Below are 20,336 nucleotides of genomic sequence, written 5' to 3'. Positions count from 1 at the left end.
CAACAGGAAGGGGTTATGTGTCCTCGCAGAACACTTAGTGGTGGCCAATTTCAAAAAAGTATTTGAAAAATATTTGAAAGACAATAAATGTCAAATCAGGGCGAGAGTATTTGGTTACTAACTGCAAATCCTCAAAACAATAATGATTGTCTCAAAGATATTATCAGGACTCCATACCCAAAGACAGTTTTTTCTATGAAATACACCCGGTGCTCTTTTTACCTCCATCCCTAACACAACATGCTATTGCCCAAATGTGTATTCTTGTGTCCTAATTTGACTTTTAAAACTGTATTCAGTCAAATGCAACTACTCCCAAGTGGTTAATTCTATCCCAAACCCACTCTGGGTTTATCTTGGCTTCAGCCATACCACTTTCACCAAAACCTTTATTCAGTTACTGTGTTTAAGACCCTTCTGCAAAATAGATTAATTTCAAATCTCGCTGCTAAAGCAACTAAAAACACACAGCGATAGAAACATTTAATACAGAGGGGATACATGGTTTAGACAATGAGACAAGTATGTTTGAGTAAAGGGTATGTGTCTTAAGAAAAAATTTAATTATCACTCCTCCTCCTCTAGTCCTTTACCCTTTTCATTCAACCACTGAAGGGGAAGAGGAGCGGGGACACTCCCAGATTGACCGCCCACTGGCCTACGGGCATTTGGAGAGATTTTACCATTTAAAAAGGGAGGGAGAGAGAAAAAGTGACTGGCAGCGTAGAGCTCTTTGAATCACTTGCTCTGGCCTGTCAACAGGTGGCAGAGGGAGCGGTCTGGAGAGTGACTTTCAGTCCGTCAGAGAAAAGAGGGAAGCAGAGAAGTTAAAGGAGGAGAAAGCAAAAGAAAACCCACAAGGGTAAGCCAGCTTAATTAGAAATTGGTCTCTTTTCTCAGAAAATGCTGACTTTTAGATTCATTTGCATTGTCTTTTCCATTTTTAAAGGGTTTAAAATATTTCCCATCCTTTGGAGGTTTACTAGCAGGCTTAATTTCAGTGTAACTTTTAACATAACTTTGTTTCATGAAAACTTTAAATGTGGGCACATAAAGGACAACGATAAAAGTTGTGAGTGCATGCATGATCTTCAGTTTTTCTCATGCAAGATCTGATTAATTCTACAGCTCTTTTTCAGCTTTTGTTTCTCCCCTGTTTCTCTTTACATCCATCTAAACTCCCAGTCACCTTTCTTGCACTCTCTATATTTTACTTTATCCATGTTTCACCTCCTCTTCCAAATGTCTTATATCATGATCAGAGGCAAAAACTTTCACACCTTTGGCTGTCAGTTACATGACAGGCTCATTTATTGGTTTCCAGGACCAAAACTTTTCTTGAGTTAGTCTGAGTTTGCGCAGGGAAAATTCTGGACATCCTGTTCATCAATAACACTTGTTTATTGATATATGATTTTGATTCATACACAGTTACATGAAATCTTAGTGACAGTGTTTGTTTTATAACTGTATCTCAATGAAATGTATTGAAAGGATGTTGAAATCTGACAGAGACAGAGTCTCCATTGTTGAATATATTGAGTTTCACACTAAAAGCAAATACAGAGAAACATTTCAAAGTCAGGCTAAGCTAGATATTCAACATGAAAACATGTTGTAATTTGGATGAGCGAAGAAGTTAAGTCAAGAATTTATTTCTCCTCAGACAGTGTGACATAAATCAGAATGATTATTTTCCCATTGCAGCAGCCGTAACAGCTTTTAGTGCCTGCAAAAGCATATTGAAACTATCTTTTGTGACTAATATATCAACTAAATAGCCTCATTGTACTGTAGATAATCCTATGCTGTCTGTCAACAAAGCTGCTCGCACAAATTTTTCCTCTATGATAATAATCTAAATATTTACTTTAACTGTGTGCTGGGGTGATAGATATTCTCACAGGGTCGTTGATCCAGTAGATTTACCTTTAATGCTACTGTGCTGGCTCAGGGGATACACAGAAGCTCTTGCAAAATGAGCTACAGATGTGGGCCCTCAGCTGTGCAAAATGATAGAGAGAGGAGGCGGCGAAGAGAGGTAAAGGACATAGAGAAAGACCCACAACCCTGAGTAGGTGGCTTATAAAAAGATTGCGTAATGTGACTGCTTTCATGGAAATATCAAAACTTTACTTATGGTGTGGGTATTTTTAATCCACAGTTCCCTCACTGATTGACAACAATCCTTAGCATATGGAAGATATGAAAAAAAAACAACATACATTTTAAAAACGTATCTGTGCCAACACTTTAGGCTGGTTTGTTGATACCAGTAATGGTTTTCATTTGGCAGCCTGACTGAGGGGAATAGAGCATCTGTGTTTCTAAAGCACGGTCTCTATCGAGGTTTCCTTGCGGTCTGTTGGCAGCAGGAGGCAGACAGAATCGTGAAGATATGAGCTAGGTTCTCAGACAATAATTGCTCTCAGACGCGTTTTATCATTTTAGTTTCCATGTTCTGTCTGCAAGCTGCTACGTTGGGAAGGAAGAGGCGAAGGGAAAGGAGTTCCACAAGTTTGCAACCGCACATAAAGGCATGCATGACCTTGTCTCTCCTCATTCTCATCCTGCTTGGTTTCTTCCAAATAAATTAGTCCTGAGCTGAAACCTGGTCAAACAGTTAGCCCTTTGTCTTAGGCTTAATGTCTCTCTCTTTCTCTCTCTCTCTCTCTCTCTCCACCCGTCCGAGTGTTCGACTGCCTCTCTCTTTCTGTCTCTGTAGACCCAATTTAAGGCTTTTATGGAGTCTTTTGCTTTCAGAAAAAAAAAAAAAAATCTTTGCATGTCTATTCTTCCTGACCATATTTATGGTCCATTGTTCAACATAAACCCAGTTTTCAAAGCTCTAAAGGATGTTTAGAGCACATCAATGTGCTTTCTGTTAGACGTGTCTTTGGATTTGATTCAGAGGTTTCCTTCTCCCATCCCGGTTTGCTGTAAAGGCCTAGTTGCACACACTGTACACACATGGACTGGGCACCTCTTATTATAAAAGAGTGAACACACACCGCATGTTGTCAACAAACATTTTTACAGGTCTGCTGACATAGCCCCGCTTTGACATAGAGAAGTTATTGTCCGGAAGGAATTTCTAACTGCGTTTACGGACATGTTGAATTTTACTTGCTTCAGCTTGAAAGCCAGGTCTTATGCTGACAGAGAGCCATCCTGTTTCCCTGCTGTGTGCTCCAGCTTTGGAGTGACTAGAGACAGTCAAGTGCATTCAGTTACAAATGTATTGGATACAAAAGCCAAACATGTGTTCAACATCTTTATGTTGCTGCTACATTGGAGTTCATCCAACACAAATCTACTTGTGTGAAAATGCTCTGTCCTGATTTTTGTCATGCCTTTGTTTCTGTCACAGCCACTGTATGCTGCAACAAGGTTATTTCAGATTTTAAAGTTTGACATCCAGCCACCACCTGTTTCATACATCCTGCTATCACATATACACCCATATGTATCCATTGATCTAACTACACTGGTGTTTCAAAGCTTGCGAAGCCCTCAGAATTGTCTATGTTTCTGTATTAATGTCACCAACTTGTTTCTGTACTGATTAAAAACATCTGACTCTCAATTCATTTTCCTATTAATGACTAATCCAAGAGATTTGCATCCTTTTGCCACTTGTGTAAAATACAAATTTACTATTCAATTTATTATTCAATCAACAAATCTCTCTGTTTCTCAAGTCACTCATCGTTTCACTATTCAACCACTCTTCTACTATTCATCCATCCTCCAGTCAATCTATCTGTCTCCTACTGCTCCTAATTTCCTTTTTCCATGAATCCCTTCATGGTCCTCTCTTCTCCACAACACGACATACTCATCAGTCAGTAGAGACCTTCTGCTATATGCTTATGCTATGTGTTCCAAAAGAAACAAGAAAATGATCTGAAAATGACAAGCATTAAATAAAACCTTGACAGAGTTCTATAAACATGCTTGTTAAGCATCTCTGCACTACAGCTCAGTGCTATTACCCATGACCATAGTATCCCCTCTATAATGTGGCCAACTGCCAGACAATGAGTAAAGCACAGTATTTCCATCACTTCTTCCGTCACCTATTCACTCTTTATCACTCTTTATCACTCGATCTAGCTTGCTTTCGAGTTTATTAATCTTTACTGTCCTTCCTTCCATGTCACTGTTCCCGTTTCATAATGTCTCTTAACTACATCTCTGAATTACTGTCAAACGTTTTGGCCACTGATGAAACAGCCTCTTAAGTAATAGTTTTGACCAGCGCATAGGGTAGAATAAACAATTTGCCAGATGTTATGGCTTGGATTGTTTGCACAGGCACCAGTCTCTGACCTCAAGCTTTAGACCAGCAGCAGTCGACCAGACTTTGGATGTAACCAGACAAGGTCAGGTCTATTGAGTTTGGACCGGACAGGTTGTGTAATTCCACATTTATTAGTCTCCCCAAAACAGGATCAGAGTATTTTTGAATCACAGATATCTACTGACGTTAGACATTCAGATTTAAGATTCACATGCCAACATTTACTTTGCTTAAAACAACAAAAAAACCATAAATCAAACTGAGTGATAAAACTAGCTTACTACTGATACTGTCAAATATTTGAAGTGTCTAAGGATTCCCCCATAAAAACAGCTGTAAATCTGATAATCGTATCATCACGGTGGATGGAAGATTGGCGGGATTTCAGTCCACTTGTTGACATTTTAATAATCTGGCTGTGTGGAATCATGGGGATTTTAGGATCTCTTTCTCGCTCTGCACATTTTCTACTTTTCCAGCTGTGTAAGCATGTGATGCTCAATAAGCCCATGCTTTGAAATCTGTCTTTTATAGGTGATTGGTTTGTCCTCTTACAAATTCTACAAGAGAGCAAATGCTCTTTCAAAGCAAAGGTAAATTTCAAAACAACAGTGTGCTGTTGCTGCGCTTTTACATTAAATGTAGCAGAAACATTGAAATTAAAGCAGAGGAAGAGAGTTATATATTTTTTTGTCCTGTCTGAAGCTACTCTTTCCTACTGAAGCTACTGATTTATCCTGCATGTTTGTCAAATCAAATCTGTATTACTTAATGCTAGTCAAAGTATAAGTACTTCTGCAAAATACTATGGAGTTTTCCACTTGTCAACCATCACACACTTTCTTACTTATCTTTCCTTCACTCTGTCAGAGGTTGTGTGTTTCCAAAGACCACACAAGCTTAGAAAGGCTTCACCACTTTTACACCAGAAAGTTAAATTCAGACCAGAACCGAAAAAAGGCCTTCTGAAGTTTAAAACAGGCACACTATTTTGAAAGCATGTAATTTTCTTTCTGGTAGAAGCCGCTACAAAGTTTTAGGTTCACATGACATCACTGTCATTAGGCACAATGACATCAGCACTGTGGAAGATCTTCTGCGCTTTCTGCAACTTTAAAACGCCTGACTGAGCACAATTCATAGTTTAGAGCCAAAAGATCTCCAGTAAAGTGATGACTGCACACCTTCTGCTGCTATAACTGTGGAATAAGAACAACCATTCACACAGACACACACACACACACAGTAACATAATGGTTAATGTTTCCCGTGATTAAATATACAGTTGTGTGCCTCACTGAATATAATGTAACCCATGTATCGTCTGGACAGTATTTCTGTTCTCACTTCTATGTGAAACATTCAGAATACAAAAGTGACCCTCCCTCAACCCGAGACTCAGGTGCAATCAGGCGCAACGACAAACATCTACAGTTTCAGTGGTCTGTTGCACATTCTGTAGTTCAAAACAACGATACAATCTGTACAAAATGTATACACCGGTACTGAAAAACAGATGGAATATTCAATCGCTAGTCTCTGAAGTTAATCTGATGTGCCAGAAGTCAGCAGTGAGGTGTTTATCTCTCTTTCTTTGATGTTTCCCACTTGATTTGCTTGATCAAGGCAGGATTTTTAAAAAGGCTCAGTCCATATTATTTCACTCTAGGTAAATGGAGCAATCGCGCTTTTATCAGACATTTAATTTACTGAGGTTGAATCTCAATGATAACAGATTTTTCAGATTCCTTTATGTGGTGCTGGTTGTGTTGATTAACTCTGAATCAGAGTGAAGTAATTTGTTGTTTTCTTGTGCAACCTCAGTTCCAAAATAGCTATACTGTGTGAAATGTACATAAAACCTGCTTTAAAGCTGTTCCTTGTCCTTTGACTGTGCTTGGGAAAAAACTTTTCATGACCAGTTTGTGATGAACATAAGAGCTGGAGGAACCCAGTTTGACTATTACACCAAAATTAATGTTGACAAAAAATACTCTCAGAAAAAAAAGGTGCATAATTTCAGAAATATTCCATTGTTCATCAGCAAAGCAGTTGGCAGAATGATGTTTTGTGTCCTGGAACACTTAATGACATTTTGGCAAAAAATACCATTCTTCATTTTTACTATTTCATGGAAAGAATACTTTTATGAAATGCTATTAGTTTGGAGTCAATCACTACTTTCTTATGAGTTTTACCGTAAAAGGGTTAACGAGTGCTCTCCATGTCACAGTCCTTGGTTGAAGGAGAAGGAGAAATAGGACCCAAACACAGGCATCACTGAAGAAGAAACAGATGAAGAAACAGAGACTTTATTAAAAAAAATACAGAAAGGCCCTACAAAGGCAGGAAATACAAGGTACCAAGGTACAAGTGAAGACACATGACTGGTAGACGAAGGCCCGCTGTGACAGCGTAGACAAGTATCTGACACTGAACGAAAGAAACTGAGGGAGTATTTATTAAACTGAGGGAAATAAAGTAATGCACATCAGTTGTGTCAATCAGAAACAAAAACCTGTGGTGAGAGGGAACAAAGACAGCATGACAGCAACTATTAAATAAAAAAGGTAACAAAGAAAATCAAGAAGCTTAACAAGCAAAGTATCTGAACAAAGTACAAACTCCAACACAACAAAACCCACAGACCATGGCACCCCATGCCTGTATTGATTTCCAAATTCAGAAGAAAAAAATGAAGTATGATTCCCTAATTTTTCATTTTTTTGTTTTTCCTTTAGGCACATGCCTAATTCTGCATTCCACAATGAGACTGGACCTTAGCCTTAAATGTACACCCAACGACAAGCCATCAACAGTCTATGTGTCCTTTGTGCAGTGGCTGCCCGCCTGATGTCAAAAGAAAAAAAAAAGAGAAAAAAAATGAATGAATATCTGCTCTTTCTTGATCTGCAGCAATGACCGTTAGACTCCTGTGGAGGGCCCTGGGCCTCATGGCCCTACTCTGCACCTTGTCACACCATGTAAGCTCCACGGACAACCAGCCGGATTCCGCAGCCCCAGAGCAGGGAGTCACCTTCAGCCACATCTATAAGATTGACATCCCAGGGAGTTCCAGTTGTACACTCGAACGTCTGCCAACCCAGGACGAAACAGGTCTTACAGAAAAGACAGAATTAAAAGATAAAGAAAGGCAATGCAACTGAGAACAATTACAGGTAGATGTAGGAATATGACTGTAGTGTGCATATGTGTGTTAGTTTCCTCATTATATAGGTAACTCTAGGTATAGCTAGATAACAGATAGAGAATTTTAACGTCTTGTATTTGCTTTGTGTTATTTGGAGACTAAAAAGAAGAACTGTGACACTTGTTGTTTTAGGCCTGCAGAGCGACTCCACAAAAAAAGGGGAGAATGACATTATCTTCAAACACAACATCAGGCTGCAAACACCCACGTGTGATTGTGAGGAGTCGGAAAGCTTCAAGTCCCTTTTGTACAGAGTCAATGGACTGGAAGAAGAAGTCAGCTACCTAAAGACCCAGTGTTCTCAGGGATGCTGTGGAAGAGGAGATTCTGCAGGTAGGCTGTCATGACCAATACAGTCAGGTGGCTGACATGGGAAGTCAGCTACTGGCCCAGAAGTCAGGCAACATGTGGTGTTTGCAATGGCTGGAAGACACAGGACAACTTATTTTACACTCTGAGAACATTATTCATTGTGAGCTGGCTATTTTATAATGATATGTATGAGTATATCATATTTAGATAATTAGAGGTAAAGCAGATACAAACAGTACAAGCTTTTCATCCATGTCTTTTTAAAGGTGTCGACACAAGCTGCAGCGGCCACGGTACTTATCAACACGATTCCTGCAGCTGCCTCTGTAACCCAGGATGGGAAGGCCCAGATTGCTCTGTGTCCACCTGTCCTGACGAGTGCAATGACAACGGCCGATGTGTGGATGGAAAATGTGTTTGCCATCAGGGCTACACAGGAGAGGACTGTGGCCAGCTGAGGTGTCCAGGTGATTGTAACGACAAGGGACAGTGCGTGGATGGAAAATGCGTGTGCTTCCCACACTTTACTGGTGAGGACTGCAGCACCCCAAAGTGTCCTGATGACTGCAAGGGCCATGGCCAATGTGTGGATGGTCAGTGCATCTGTGATGAAGGCTTTTATGGGAAGGACTGTTCATCAGGTAAGCTATTAAAATGCTAAACAGAAATTCTATGGATTGCATAGTCGTTTTTGAACGTGTGTCCAAAGGGAGCATAGGTAGTTCAGTGAACTTTTGATCCTGTGGAGACTGCACACTGATTAAAGTCAGTCAGTTTCTTGTTAATATTGTTAAATGGCATTTTTTTGTGCGAGAAGACAACTCATTAGCAAAATGAGCTGCCAAAGTCATGACTCACTTATCAAATAGAAATGCTGTGCACTAGCAAACAGTCTTAAGTCTCAACAGTCAATAGGTTCAGCCTTTCCAAAATTAAGAAAACAAAATCTTGTAGGTAGGACTTGTCAGAGCAGGTTATCCAAATAAAGATTTATCCGACAATAACGCCTCGTTATTACTGTTGCTCTTTAATAAGGTCAAACTAAACAGTCAAAAGTGCAGATAATCAGTGACAATTTTAAGGTGATATGTTCACTTAAAATAAAGACAGGAAACTTTTCAAAAACACATTATAGCAACAATATTGACCATTTTGCTCACAGTCGAGACCTGAAAGACCTTTGTTTTGATGGATGACAATGATATAAAATTATAGATGAATAATGACAAGAATTGCAATGATGCCTGGCAGTGTATGATATAATAGCCTGTCCAGGTAAAAAAAATGTGGGATTTTAATCTGGTATCTGGCGAGATGCACCATGAACCTTTTAGAGTATTCTTGAATCAAAAGTTTCTGGCAGGGAAATAACCAGCACAAAGAGTCTTAAAGAATTTTCAACAGTCACTATTGATCAGGTGCACAACCATCTTTTTGTATTGCTGTTTATGAGTTCAAGAATGCCATGTAGTTCAGCAGTGAGCAAATATTGAAACAAACCAGAAGTGTCCTGGTCAAATTCAGAGGATGTAATGGTAAAACTTCCCAGCAACAACCCTCTGAAGCAGGACTGGTGAGACTTAGCAGATCTAATTGTGTTGATGCTGTTTAGGTTGCTGCTATGGTTCCTCAGAAGATAAGAAAAAATAGTTCCATGTTTTCCAGAAAACTCACAGGTATAAGGAATCAGTTTTCCTGTTCTTTTTTTTCAGAAATCTACTTTTAACTTTTTTTTTGTTTCACTGGGTTAAGGAGAAACAGGTTCTGGCTTTTCAAAACTGCCCCAGTGAGCGGTCCAAGATTCATTGAAAACTTACGTTGCACAGTTTTCTATAGTCTACATAACCTAACAGGTCTGTGATGGGACACTAGAAAACTTTATCCAACCTTTAAACCAGTCCTTTTTTAAATAAAATGATCAGTTGTGTCAGCAGATTTTGGTCAGAAGCCATGCATAATTAAAACTTTCAGTGAATGTTCCAGTAAGATATTTTCACTTTATATTAGAGTGAAACTTGAAAAGATCAATACAGTGAATATTGCATTAGACTGCTTAAGGTCTCAGATGAGACAGAAGTACAAAAAATAGATGAAAAAAAAATATATAAACTGACTGGAATGGCTCCCGCATTGTAGATGAAACCAAAACCAAGAGCCAGGGACATCTTGGAAATGTTGACTCCCAGAAAAGTTCTTTCCACTCACAAACCAAGTACTCTACATACTCACTTTTAAAAGACAGAGCAGATAGCTCCCTAGACACATAGATATAGAGAAAAAGATCTTATTCCATGCAGATACATGCTAAAGACACATCCTGTGTCCTTGAGCTCGGTCCTACCCACTGGTAATTAGACAGAATCTGAATGTGTTACTATGGACAAACAGAATGCACGGTATACCTAAAATGCCAAGGACATGAAAACGGGCTAAATGGCTCTGTCAAAGGCTCTGAAAAGAATTCCTTGTGAGGCTGGCTACATAGTTTGAAGATCCATATGCACCAACCAATTGGGACATTGCAAACACGCACATAGTCCTATGCATCCATCCTTTTGGGTCAGCCGCTCCAAAGCTTTCCATGCATGGGCACAAAATCTGTCCTTAGTACACTGCAGACGTGTGACTAACAATGAGAACTGTTGTTATACTTTGAATGGACTTGGAGATTAAGCTTCTAAAACTCAACAAAACATGCATCCAACAGACATGATATTTGGAAGTCAAGCCTGGATTTCTCAGATACTGGGACTTCCTTCTCATAAATTCACCAGTAACTTAATAAAGTAATGAACATATCAAATAAAAGTAAAAAGTGGATGAAAGAGCAACTCTTTCCTCCCTCCATGACCTGAAGGTCAAAATGTATACTGAGGAACTCATATTTTGACAACCAGAGGGCTATCAAACTAACTATCAAACTAATACCTAATACAATTAAACACCTAGTTGTCAACAGCCCTCTGAGTTACCTTCTATTTTCTCATTTTGTTATATGTATAATATTATATCAGCCAACAAGAAGGTATTAAAAGACGTTATTAAGTCCTAAACATTCTGTTGGTTAGTTTGTGTGGTTTTGATTAATTTCTGATACTATAAGTGGACTAAACCTGCATTGTCGATACTCTGATGATGAGAAAGCCTTTCACAAATGAAGTGAAAAATTATTCAATTTAAAAACGTACCTTTCAGTGAATTTACTGAAGGAATTGAATAATGAAGGAAAACTTGTATTTTCATGGATATCAGTTCATGTCCTATTCATAAAAGTTCACTAATGACCATGTGATGCAATCTATTCAGAACAAAGCTATTTGAGTGACCATTAACTTTTTTTTATAAGTAAAATGCATGTGGTGCAGATAATAACTTTTCTCGCCAAGACTTCCATTAAAGTTGTTACTTTGTCACCTCTATGGTTCTTAGAAATTGTTATCCCACAGAGAGAGCACAGGTGCTACAAGGAGCTCTGGGGCCATAGATGTATAACACATGGCCAGGGTCACCTACATATAAATCTATGTTTGAGGTAATTTAGCACAGACTTTTACAACCTCAATTTTAAAAAAGTTTGGGAGTTGGGAGTATTATGTGTTTCAGGCCTGAAGATCATGACATCAAGTATTGATTTACATCCATGTTTTTGTCAGAGATTCTTTTGTCCCATCCCAACTTCTTTTGAGACCTGTTGCTGCCCTAAAATTCAAGATGATATGGTATTTATAAAATAGTGAAAACAAAAAAAGGTTTATGAGAATGGCAAACTATTGCATTATGTTTTAATTTACAGAGAATCACAACGTTTTTGGACTTGGGGCTGTAAAACCTGCCTGAACAGCGAAAAAGAAAAAAGTTGGCCTTTCAGCTATCCTCAAACATCTGTTTGATCTATGTGTCATCATCTCCGGCGCATCCATTAGCTAAATGGAAATTACCTGGCATGGTACTTCCCATTATGTTCATACAGGTGCTTAGGGAGAGATTTTAAATCAACAGTAAAAGGGCATTCTGATTGCTGACGGCAAAGTGCCATCAAGAACACACTAGTATCCGTGAGATGTTTAGCTTTAGACTTTTTTTTGTCCGATTTTTATTATTTGAACTCAAATATTTATTTAGAGCCACATCATCATATATATGTATATGAAACTTAATCCTAAATGAATCTTTAATGAAAATCGTTAAGAACTTCTTAAAAGATCCCTTTTTTCCTCTAAACCCCTATTGCCACAAAGGTACAATACCTGGTTTGTTATACGATGCAAGTCTTTCAAGATGTGCTTAAAATGATGGCAGTTATCACCACTGCCGCCTGCTTCTGAGGAATTCAAGGTATTTCTCTCAACAATTATTCCAGACTGAGCAGCTGAAGGGGCCCTTTCAGTGGGTTGAACTATGACCACAGCATCTTTGGCCCTCAAGACAACCTATGACATCAGGTCACATAATACCCCAGAAATATAACATCTCACATCAGTCTTTTGGGGCTCAATCCTGCCTTTTAAGCCGCAGGAAAATCATCAACTTTCCTGCTAAATGCTCTACTCACCGGACCACTAATACTAAACTATGCCTCAGGAGCAGAGTACGAAATTGCATTTTGGAGGAATCTGAGGGCAGGAAAGCAGAAACATGAGCAGTGGCAGCCAGGCATGGACAGCAAATTCATGCTGGAAATCAATTCTACACAATATTAAAAACTTTGCTGCAAGCAAACAGCATAAATCTCTGCCTTTTCTCCAGATTAATAAAACAATTTTCCATATCTGCCTGGACTTGTCTATGGCATTTCTTTCTCTGCATTTGATCAATAGTCCACATCCTATTTTCTGAAGCAGGAAATCCTTAAAATGATTAAGCGCAGCAAAATCATTCTTAGTCTTAGAAACCAGAAGAAGTGGATAAATGGTTCAGGCTTCACAGTAGCAGGTCAGTTATGTCATATCTTCGTATTTTCTCAAGCTGTGTTTTTCCCTGCAGTGGCAGAGAATAGCTAGAGACAGATCTACAGCTTTGTGTGTAGGTGCTATTGAACCAAATCCAACATCAATAATGGCACCGTGTCAGAGGAGGGTGGAAGGGGAAAGTGGGAGGTAAGAAAAAAAATACATTGTGTTTTTTTTAGGTGTTAGTAATAATAGTGGTAATAAGCGCCGGGAGAAATAGAACCCAAAACCAAAACAGTCCAAACATTCTTCGTTTTATGTGGCTACTTTCCATTTCAACACCCGGATGATGGATGTCAATCTGCTTTCTGACTGATGATTGCAATTCTGCTCTTGAAGAATAGTTAGAATAGTGACATACTTTGACATAATTTTTTTGCATTCATGATTAAAAGCAGCTGCTTTGTAGCTTGGCAGTCTACAAAGCATCTTTACAATACAAAATATTTGCCTTTCAGCACGAACTTGTGTGTTAACACTCCACTTTTCCGGTCTTAACATGTTAATTTATACACTCAAGCTGGTCTGACATATTATTTAAGGGAAAAGATTGTTGACAGTCATGTCTAGAGTAGCAACAGGGGGACATTAACTGTTCCAGCATGGAAAAGGACCGCTACACTTAAGGGAAAACATCGAGCTTCCGGACTCTGCCTTGTGGAACAGCATCTGAACCTGATGTGAATTCCTTCCCTGCCAGAGTTATGGCAGACTCCTTCAGCACCCGTTGAACAAATTTACCCTCAATATATACCCTTGTTTCTGTTAAATGCTTTACTTTTTAAAATCTACTGCCCTTTGCCGTTCACTTCCCTCCATCATACCCACAGAAAGTCCATCTTGTTTAAGGAAAACTTCACTCCCAAACACTGCTGACATACTGTCTTCTTTCTTTTAGCTTCTGTTTTGTTATTGTACTCCCCCATAGGAATATATACCATTCTTACCCATAACCATTTCCCTGGTTTTCCATCACTTCTGCTGAAGCAAACTGGCCATGTACAGTTTAACCACCTAAAGTATATATACATTTTTTTTCCAGTTGTCTGAAAATAATAAAACCCTCAGGTTTCTAAATAATGGATTGCTTAAGCCTGGTTCATAACTTTGTCTTTGCTTTAAGTTACAAAGCAAGTAAAAAGAGTGGACTTGTCACTTAAGGTGAACAACATAAAGACTTTCAGAGGAAGACAGGAAAAAAACAATTAACAGTCGATTAAAAACAAACATTATCAATCTCTATTATTGACAGTGTTTTAAATCAGCATGTGTTTGCCCCTCTGTGTCTCTCACAGTCCTCAGCCCTCAGGGTCTGAGATTGGTCAAAGAGACTGAAGTCTCTCTTCTGGTTGAGTGGGAGTCCGTCCGAGGGGCAGAATATTACGTGTTGACGTATCATCCCAAAAATGATGAGAGTGCCATGGAGCAGGTATATGTTCTTTGATCATTGTCAAATAGCTGATTAAGAGCCATATTTTTGTTACAACTTAAAAAACACTTTTTACCTCCTGTATCCTAGGTTCAGGTTCCGAACACCGAAAATTCCTATCTCATCACGGGACTGACTCCAGGGGTTACCTACATCGTCAAAGTGTACGCCGTCATCAAAGAGATCCAAAGCGACGCGGACATTATTGAAGCCACTACAGGTGAACATGGTTTGCTGGGATCAGGAGACTTTAAAATATGTGTGTTTCTTGTAATCTAAAAAGCTAATAATGAAAAAAACTTTTTAAGTGAGCCAGTGGTTAAGAGATAAGGTAGATGTGACTTCTTAAGAGTCATTAGGCTATGAGGCCAGGTGTGGATTGTGGAGAATTTTGTGTGGATTAGGCAGTCCCATCAGAGGTCAAACCTAAGAATGTATAGGAAGGCAGGGTAAGAAAAAAGAACACCTAAACGTCAGGATCTTAAATGTTTAGTGAAAGAATGCGTTGTAGACAAAGAAAAAAAACTGCACACATACACTTTTCAGATCTAAGCAGAAATTGAGGACTTCTTGATCAAAGCTGCCACCTGTGTTTTGTTAATGCCTTATTGGAAAGCCATATCACTCATTCTCACTGTTGGCCAGACGCCTTGTTTCTCTGCAATTCCTTATTTGCATTTCATTATTTGATTTAATTATTTGAAAATTATTCATTTTTCATGAACCGATCACCAAGAATTGGTTGCCCTTTGCATTTGTCTATGATCCACAGATAATAATTGAATGAAGTATCAAAAAAGCTTGCAATTTTATCTTGTTCATTTATTGGATCCTCAGACTGTCTGCAAAATCTCCACCCCATCTTGGAACTGCTTAACTAACTTAACAATTAATTTCATTTTTGTGCTTTCACTTATTTTACAACATTACATTTCTGTTGACCCTAACTAGTAGGCTGCCCAACAGCGATGTTATTCAAAGTGCAGGATGAGCAGTCATTCTCCTGTAATCTCCTCAATATGTTGTGCTAAAAAGCAGTGAACATGTTGAAAGTCTGTCATTGCTTAGTGTTTGATTAAGAGCTGTTTTTTTTAAAAAAAACATTAAATCTTATGGTAATTACAAGGGAATGGCTGTACGGATGTGTTTAACGTAAACTGTTGTTCACAGATGTGGTAGGAGACAGATGTGTCGAGGAAGAGATTCATTGACAGAATTAATGGAAGTGAGCTAGACTCGCACAAAGTAGGAGAGAAGTTTGATTCTGGCCTGTGGTTCCTCTGGTTAGAATGGAAAACCTCACTGAGCATGGCATTCCCACATGGGCATAAGAAAACACAACATCATCTGGCTTATGGCTGTGTGAGGAGAACACAGAATGAGGCACACATTTGACTGGTTGTGTAGTTTTCATTTTAACTTCAAAAGATGGTCTACTTCAAAGGAGGTTTTAACTGAATGTTTTCATCTTTCTCTCTGAAAAACAAAAAAGATGGCATAAAATATGCAAAACCCTGTCTTTTGTTTCGTTTTATGGTTCTGTTCTGTCTCTTTTTCCTTTTTTTCCACCATGTGTCACAAATCCAGAGGACATCCTGTCTATGAGTTAGATTCAGTGTTGGCTTTTACGCTGCAAAAACAATTGAATTTCATTCATGTTTCCATGAAAATGTGTTCAAAGTATGTTTCCTTCTTTGTCTGGATCTAACTATTGTGGACTGATTGCAGTTACAAACAATTTGATATAAACACATTTTTATGGTTCACTTGACTTAACCTCCAGTATTAGCATGTCTGTACAGTATTTTTATAGATGATCCTCAGAGGATAATCAGTGAAAATGTTGAGCTCACTTGTCTGAATATCCTTCTGCGCTGCTCTACATGTTCAGTTTAAAGCTAAATTCACTCAAAGTTGACCTCCAGAATATAGCCAGTCCTTTCAGTCCCACTTTCAGCATTCTAAAACTGAGCATTTGAATCAAACCCAGCATGCATCTTTTGGTCATGCGACACGTTTAATTTGGGTCACTTAATATAACTGCTGGATGGTGCATGGAAGCTGTCTTTATCTGAAACTATGTAATCATTTTTCCTGTTTTAAACCTCAAATCGTTAACATACACTCAAAATAATGCCACTTAAATTGTATGCAGTCCATTTTCAATACAGATCACATGCTGCACAACCTGACTCCATCATATAAAGAAATGTCGATTACCTTAGTTCAGAAGATGTGCTGTGTAGAAAGATATATTCAAGTGAGAAATCATATGCCTCAAGCCTAAACAATTCAAATTAGTTTATGTGAGTATTGTGATTAGAATTCTAGAACAAGAGATTTACATATTTTCTTTCCAAATTAGTTTGACGGTTACTCACTTGCAGGATCTTCTTACATCATCAAAAGTGTTTCTGTGTCCTGACAGGATTACGTTTGAGAATCAATTCTACCTTGGCCCTGAGGTGCAAAACACAGCAATATCGGACAAAACACAGCAACAAAGCATACGATATAAAGACAGGACAGAGAAATTTCACAAAGTTTCTTTCTACAGAGGTGTTTCTTTTATGTGGAAATGTGTTAACTGTTTAGATATTGGGTTCGGTCTAATATAGTGTTTTACGCCTCGGGGTCACCTTTTATTCTCTAGTGGTATTCATTTTCACACTGAAAAATGTGCATTTGGGCCATCATGTGCACTTCTTCTTACATTATGTTGATAAGAAAATCAATTGTACCCAAAATCTTTGGGATTTTGTAGGGGAAAAAAACAAACATAACATCATTTGGTTTTGATATTTCTTGTATAGCTAAAAGGGAAATTCCTTCTTGGCCCCCTCCCCAGGAATTGCACACTTCAAGGTGCTAGACAATCATCGCCTAGCTTGAGGACATGTGAAGGAAGAGCTGAGCACATGCTTTTCGTTATCCGTGCTGTAACATAGGCTTTCCAGCATAAGGTTCTTGTTTGGGCACCCAGTTTCAACAAACCCTGTCTACTTCCCAGATGTTTCAACTATTGACGATGTCCGAGTCCTTGGCCAGACAGAGGTCTCTATCCAAGTGGACTGGAAGAACCCACAGGCTGAAGTGGATTATTTTAGGCTCATTCACACCGACCCATCAGGACAGGAGGAGGAGTTGAACGTACAGAGGAGCCAAGAGGCACGCACCAAACACACTATTGTGGGTAAGTCTTCTAACAGAAAGAAACACAAGACTGCACAGAAGACTCTTGTGACCATTTCTGAAGTTGTTTGGTCTGTATAGTAACCTTTCAATTAAAATGTACCTAAAGTCTTTTGCTCATCGAAATTAGTTTAACTTAAGAATTCTTTTGGTTTTGGTATCATATTCAGTGCTTGAATTTGACATTTGTCTTCAAAAAGTTAAATTGCAAAGATTAAATTACATAACCACACATATGCAATGAATATGCCCACTTTTATATCTTAATACATTTGTACATTATAAAATATTGTAATTAGATAAATCCTTTTTTGGACTGCATAAAATTTGATAATGTAATGTGAATAAGTAAAAATGAAATCCCATGATATCACAAATATATATTATATATTTAATCATTAGCATTAGTAGTACCTAATCGATAGAGGATGATATTCATGTAAAACACAGTGGTTCCATTTACTGTGGCTTTTGACATCTTTCAAAAAAGGGAATCTTTGGTGTTTTTATCTAGTTAGATTAATTTGGATTAATTTTAGGCTTGACAAGATAAAGACATTTAGCATTCAACAAGGAAAGGACAAGAAGTTCAGAATGATCTTCGGGTTAAGTTTATTAACCACCAGAGAATTATAAAGTCGATTTAAGCTAAGTACATCACTCCCAATTTGGAATTCAGGAAAAAAAAAAGTTTCTCTCCGCAGGTTTGTTTCCAGGAACAGAGTACCAGATCTCGGTCCAGGCCATCAAAGGAAAGACTGAGGGAAATCCTTCTTTCACCACTGGTGTCACAGGTCAGTGTCAACACATCAGCATTCACAGGTCACAACGAGTATGACTGTCTTATTATCAGTAAGTAGAAATTGAGCCTAGCTGTCCTTGAATCGATTTCTGCTTGACATTAAATGCTTTGAGATGGCTTTTGTAAGAGAACAGCAGACAGTGGAGATGCTTGAGTGTGGTTGACATCTACAGTGACAGGTCAGCCACATGCAGAGTTGACACACACTAAAGAAACAGTGAGGATAACCACATTTCACTCAGATTTTAAAAGAGTGCAGCAAAAGACAGTACTTAGCTCTTGTAAAGCCATCTCGAATTCAGATGTGTGGTCAGAACCTAAGAGGGAAAACAAAATAATGGGTCACAATACTGACGTACCATCTTGTACAACCTTCCTCACACAGCCAATCAAAACAGGATAATGAATACAGATTGCAAGAGGCACCATTATGGGTTAATGATAGAGGGCTGGAATTTATGGCCCAATAATCTGGACAATCTTTAATGGTAGTGGTGTGCAGAGTCGCTGAGGGGAAACATGATATGAATGTAATGACTGTTAGATGCTCCCTGATGATTAAGGTGAGAAGTTATGTGATTTACAAAGTCCATCTGGTAAAGCTGGATATGAGCACATTGGTCTAATCATGTTTTTGAGTGGTTTAAGTACGTGAGGGGGAATTCATTTCTCAGCTTCACTTCAACAGCCGTTCTTGACATTCAGCTCAGTCCACGACGGCACAAGAGGTCTCCGGTTACTCCCTGTATTCTCTTTTTTAGTCTCTCTCTTTCCCCCTCCCTTCTCTCATCCACCTCCATTCTCATCCACCATCTGAGCTCACTCAGATAAAAAGCAGTCTCCACGTTGATGGCTCTTCATTTTTCAGACTCTCAGACAGCCAATTTAATAATTTTTTGTCATCAGCCTTAGCGGGGAACTTTCAAGACTCACCTCTCTTCTTATGAAGGCAGACAGGTACTCAAGGGTCCCTGCTTTTGCTAATCTTTTTTTTTCTGTGCGAGTGTGCCACCTACATGGATTGTAATTGAGTGTGCACATGTGTGAATGGGCTAATCTACAACAGACAGACAGTGGCTTGTCTCCACTCCAGTAGTTACAATCCTTCATTTTAGGTGAAACACGAAAAGGCTTAGAGGTGATTGAGGAGGATAGTTCTTGGCTCTGTTTGCCAGAGTGGTTTTACTGGTTTCATGATGACTGACATGGAGAGCACAGTCACAAATTATCTCACTGAAATGCTGTTTGCCTCCAGCCAGCTCGGTTATAGAATGAGAAAAGATAAAAGCTACATGATGCAAGAAATATGTATAGTGTCAAAAGATGCAAGCAAAAAGTAATGAAGAAAAATAAGACTGTTGGTGTTGTGAGTTGAACAAAAAAAAAAACTACAACATTGGTTCGGTGCAGGGACAACAGTGAGAAATAAATATGTTTGTAGTAAAATGAGGAACAGGAATAGGGCTGGTTATGAAAATAACGGGTCTCATAGAAGCAGTTTCTGTGATATTATAGTAGTATGTAATGAATTATTGCATACTGGTTTGTCCTTAGGGGCTATAATTGATGTCTTCTGTAACAGAGCGTCACAGAAGATAGATTTCACCACATTCCATATTTAGTTTTGTCATCCGTCCTGCATTTCTTCTTATTTTCTTCCCAGTCTCTTTCAAGCTCTTTCTTAATTAAGTTTAATTAAGTTCACATTTTGCTGCCAAGTTTGCATTTTTTTCTCACGGCAAGGCCATGATTGCAAATAATTTCAAATGTTTCAAATGTTAGAGGCACCTTTGTACACTTAGCATATGCACTGATGCGGATTGCATTTCACCATGAGGGAGCACCACAAATCTGAAAAGTTTATTCAGTGTAACAGTCACATCTAAATGTAATCTTGTTCCTTAAAAGTTAGTTTTTCAAAAGCTTAGAGTAGATATCATTGGATGCTCAACGTGTCTGGGAATACCAAGGTCCAGGACTCAAATACCCAGATGATTATTCCAGTTAGTAATACAGATTTGACTTTACCTTCCAATGTGCTTAAATTCTCTTAAGATTCACAGTATCACAATCATGATCTTTTTAAGTGCTTGTTAAGGTAAACGACAATTTGCTCGAGCCAAAATAATTGCCATTTG

At 38.5% G+C, this 20,336-nt stretch overlaps 1 protein-coding gene across 3 annotated transcripts in view; it reads left to right on the top strand.

The window, feature by feature from the left end:
* The first annotated feature begins 719 nt into the window (after window positions 1-719).
* The window catches only part of tnn (tenascin N), a 36,352-nt gene continuing 16,735 nt past the window's right edge, over window positions 720-20,336 (top strand). For 2 of the 3 annotated variants that reach the window (XM_072364586.1, XM_072364585.1), the window contains exons 1-8: window positions 720-862; window positions 7,220-7,420; window positions 7,647-7,847; window positions 8,093-8,467; window positions 14,071-14,204; window positions 14,295-14,424; window positions 17,215-17,397; window positions 18,101-18,190. In XM_072364586.1, the coding sequence (XP_072220687.1) occupies window positions 7,222-7,420; window positions 7,647-7,847; window positions 8,093-8,467; window positions 14,071-14,204; window positions 14,295-14,424; window positions 17,215-17,397; window positions 18,101-18,190 (1,312 nt within the window). In that variant the 5' untranslated portion in view covers window positions 720-862; window positions 7,220-7,221. The remainder of the gene's footprint in view (window positions 863-7,219; window positions 7,421-7,646; window positions 7,848-8,092; window positions 8,468-14,070; window positions 14,205-14,294; window positions 14,425-17,214; window positions 17,398-18,100; window positions 18,191-20,336) is intronic. The other variant, XM_072364587.1, reaches the window with a different exon arrangement.

The sequence above is a fragment of the Leuresthes tenuis genome, unplaced genomic scaffold (assembly GCF_036924035.1).
Source record: "Leuresthes tenuis unplaced genomic scaffold, fLeuTen1.0.hap1 SCAF_14, whole genome shotgun sequence".
Classification (NCBI taxonomy): domain Eukaryota; kingdom Metazoa; phylum Chordata; class Actinopteri; order Atheriniformes; family Atherinopsidae; genus Leuresthes; species Leuresthes tenuis.
Note: the sequence above shows the minus strand (reverse complement) of the source record. Positions and strands in the feature narration are given on the sequence as shown.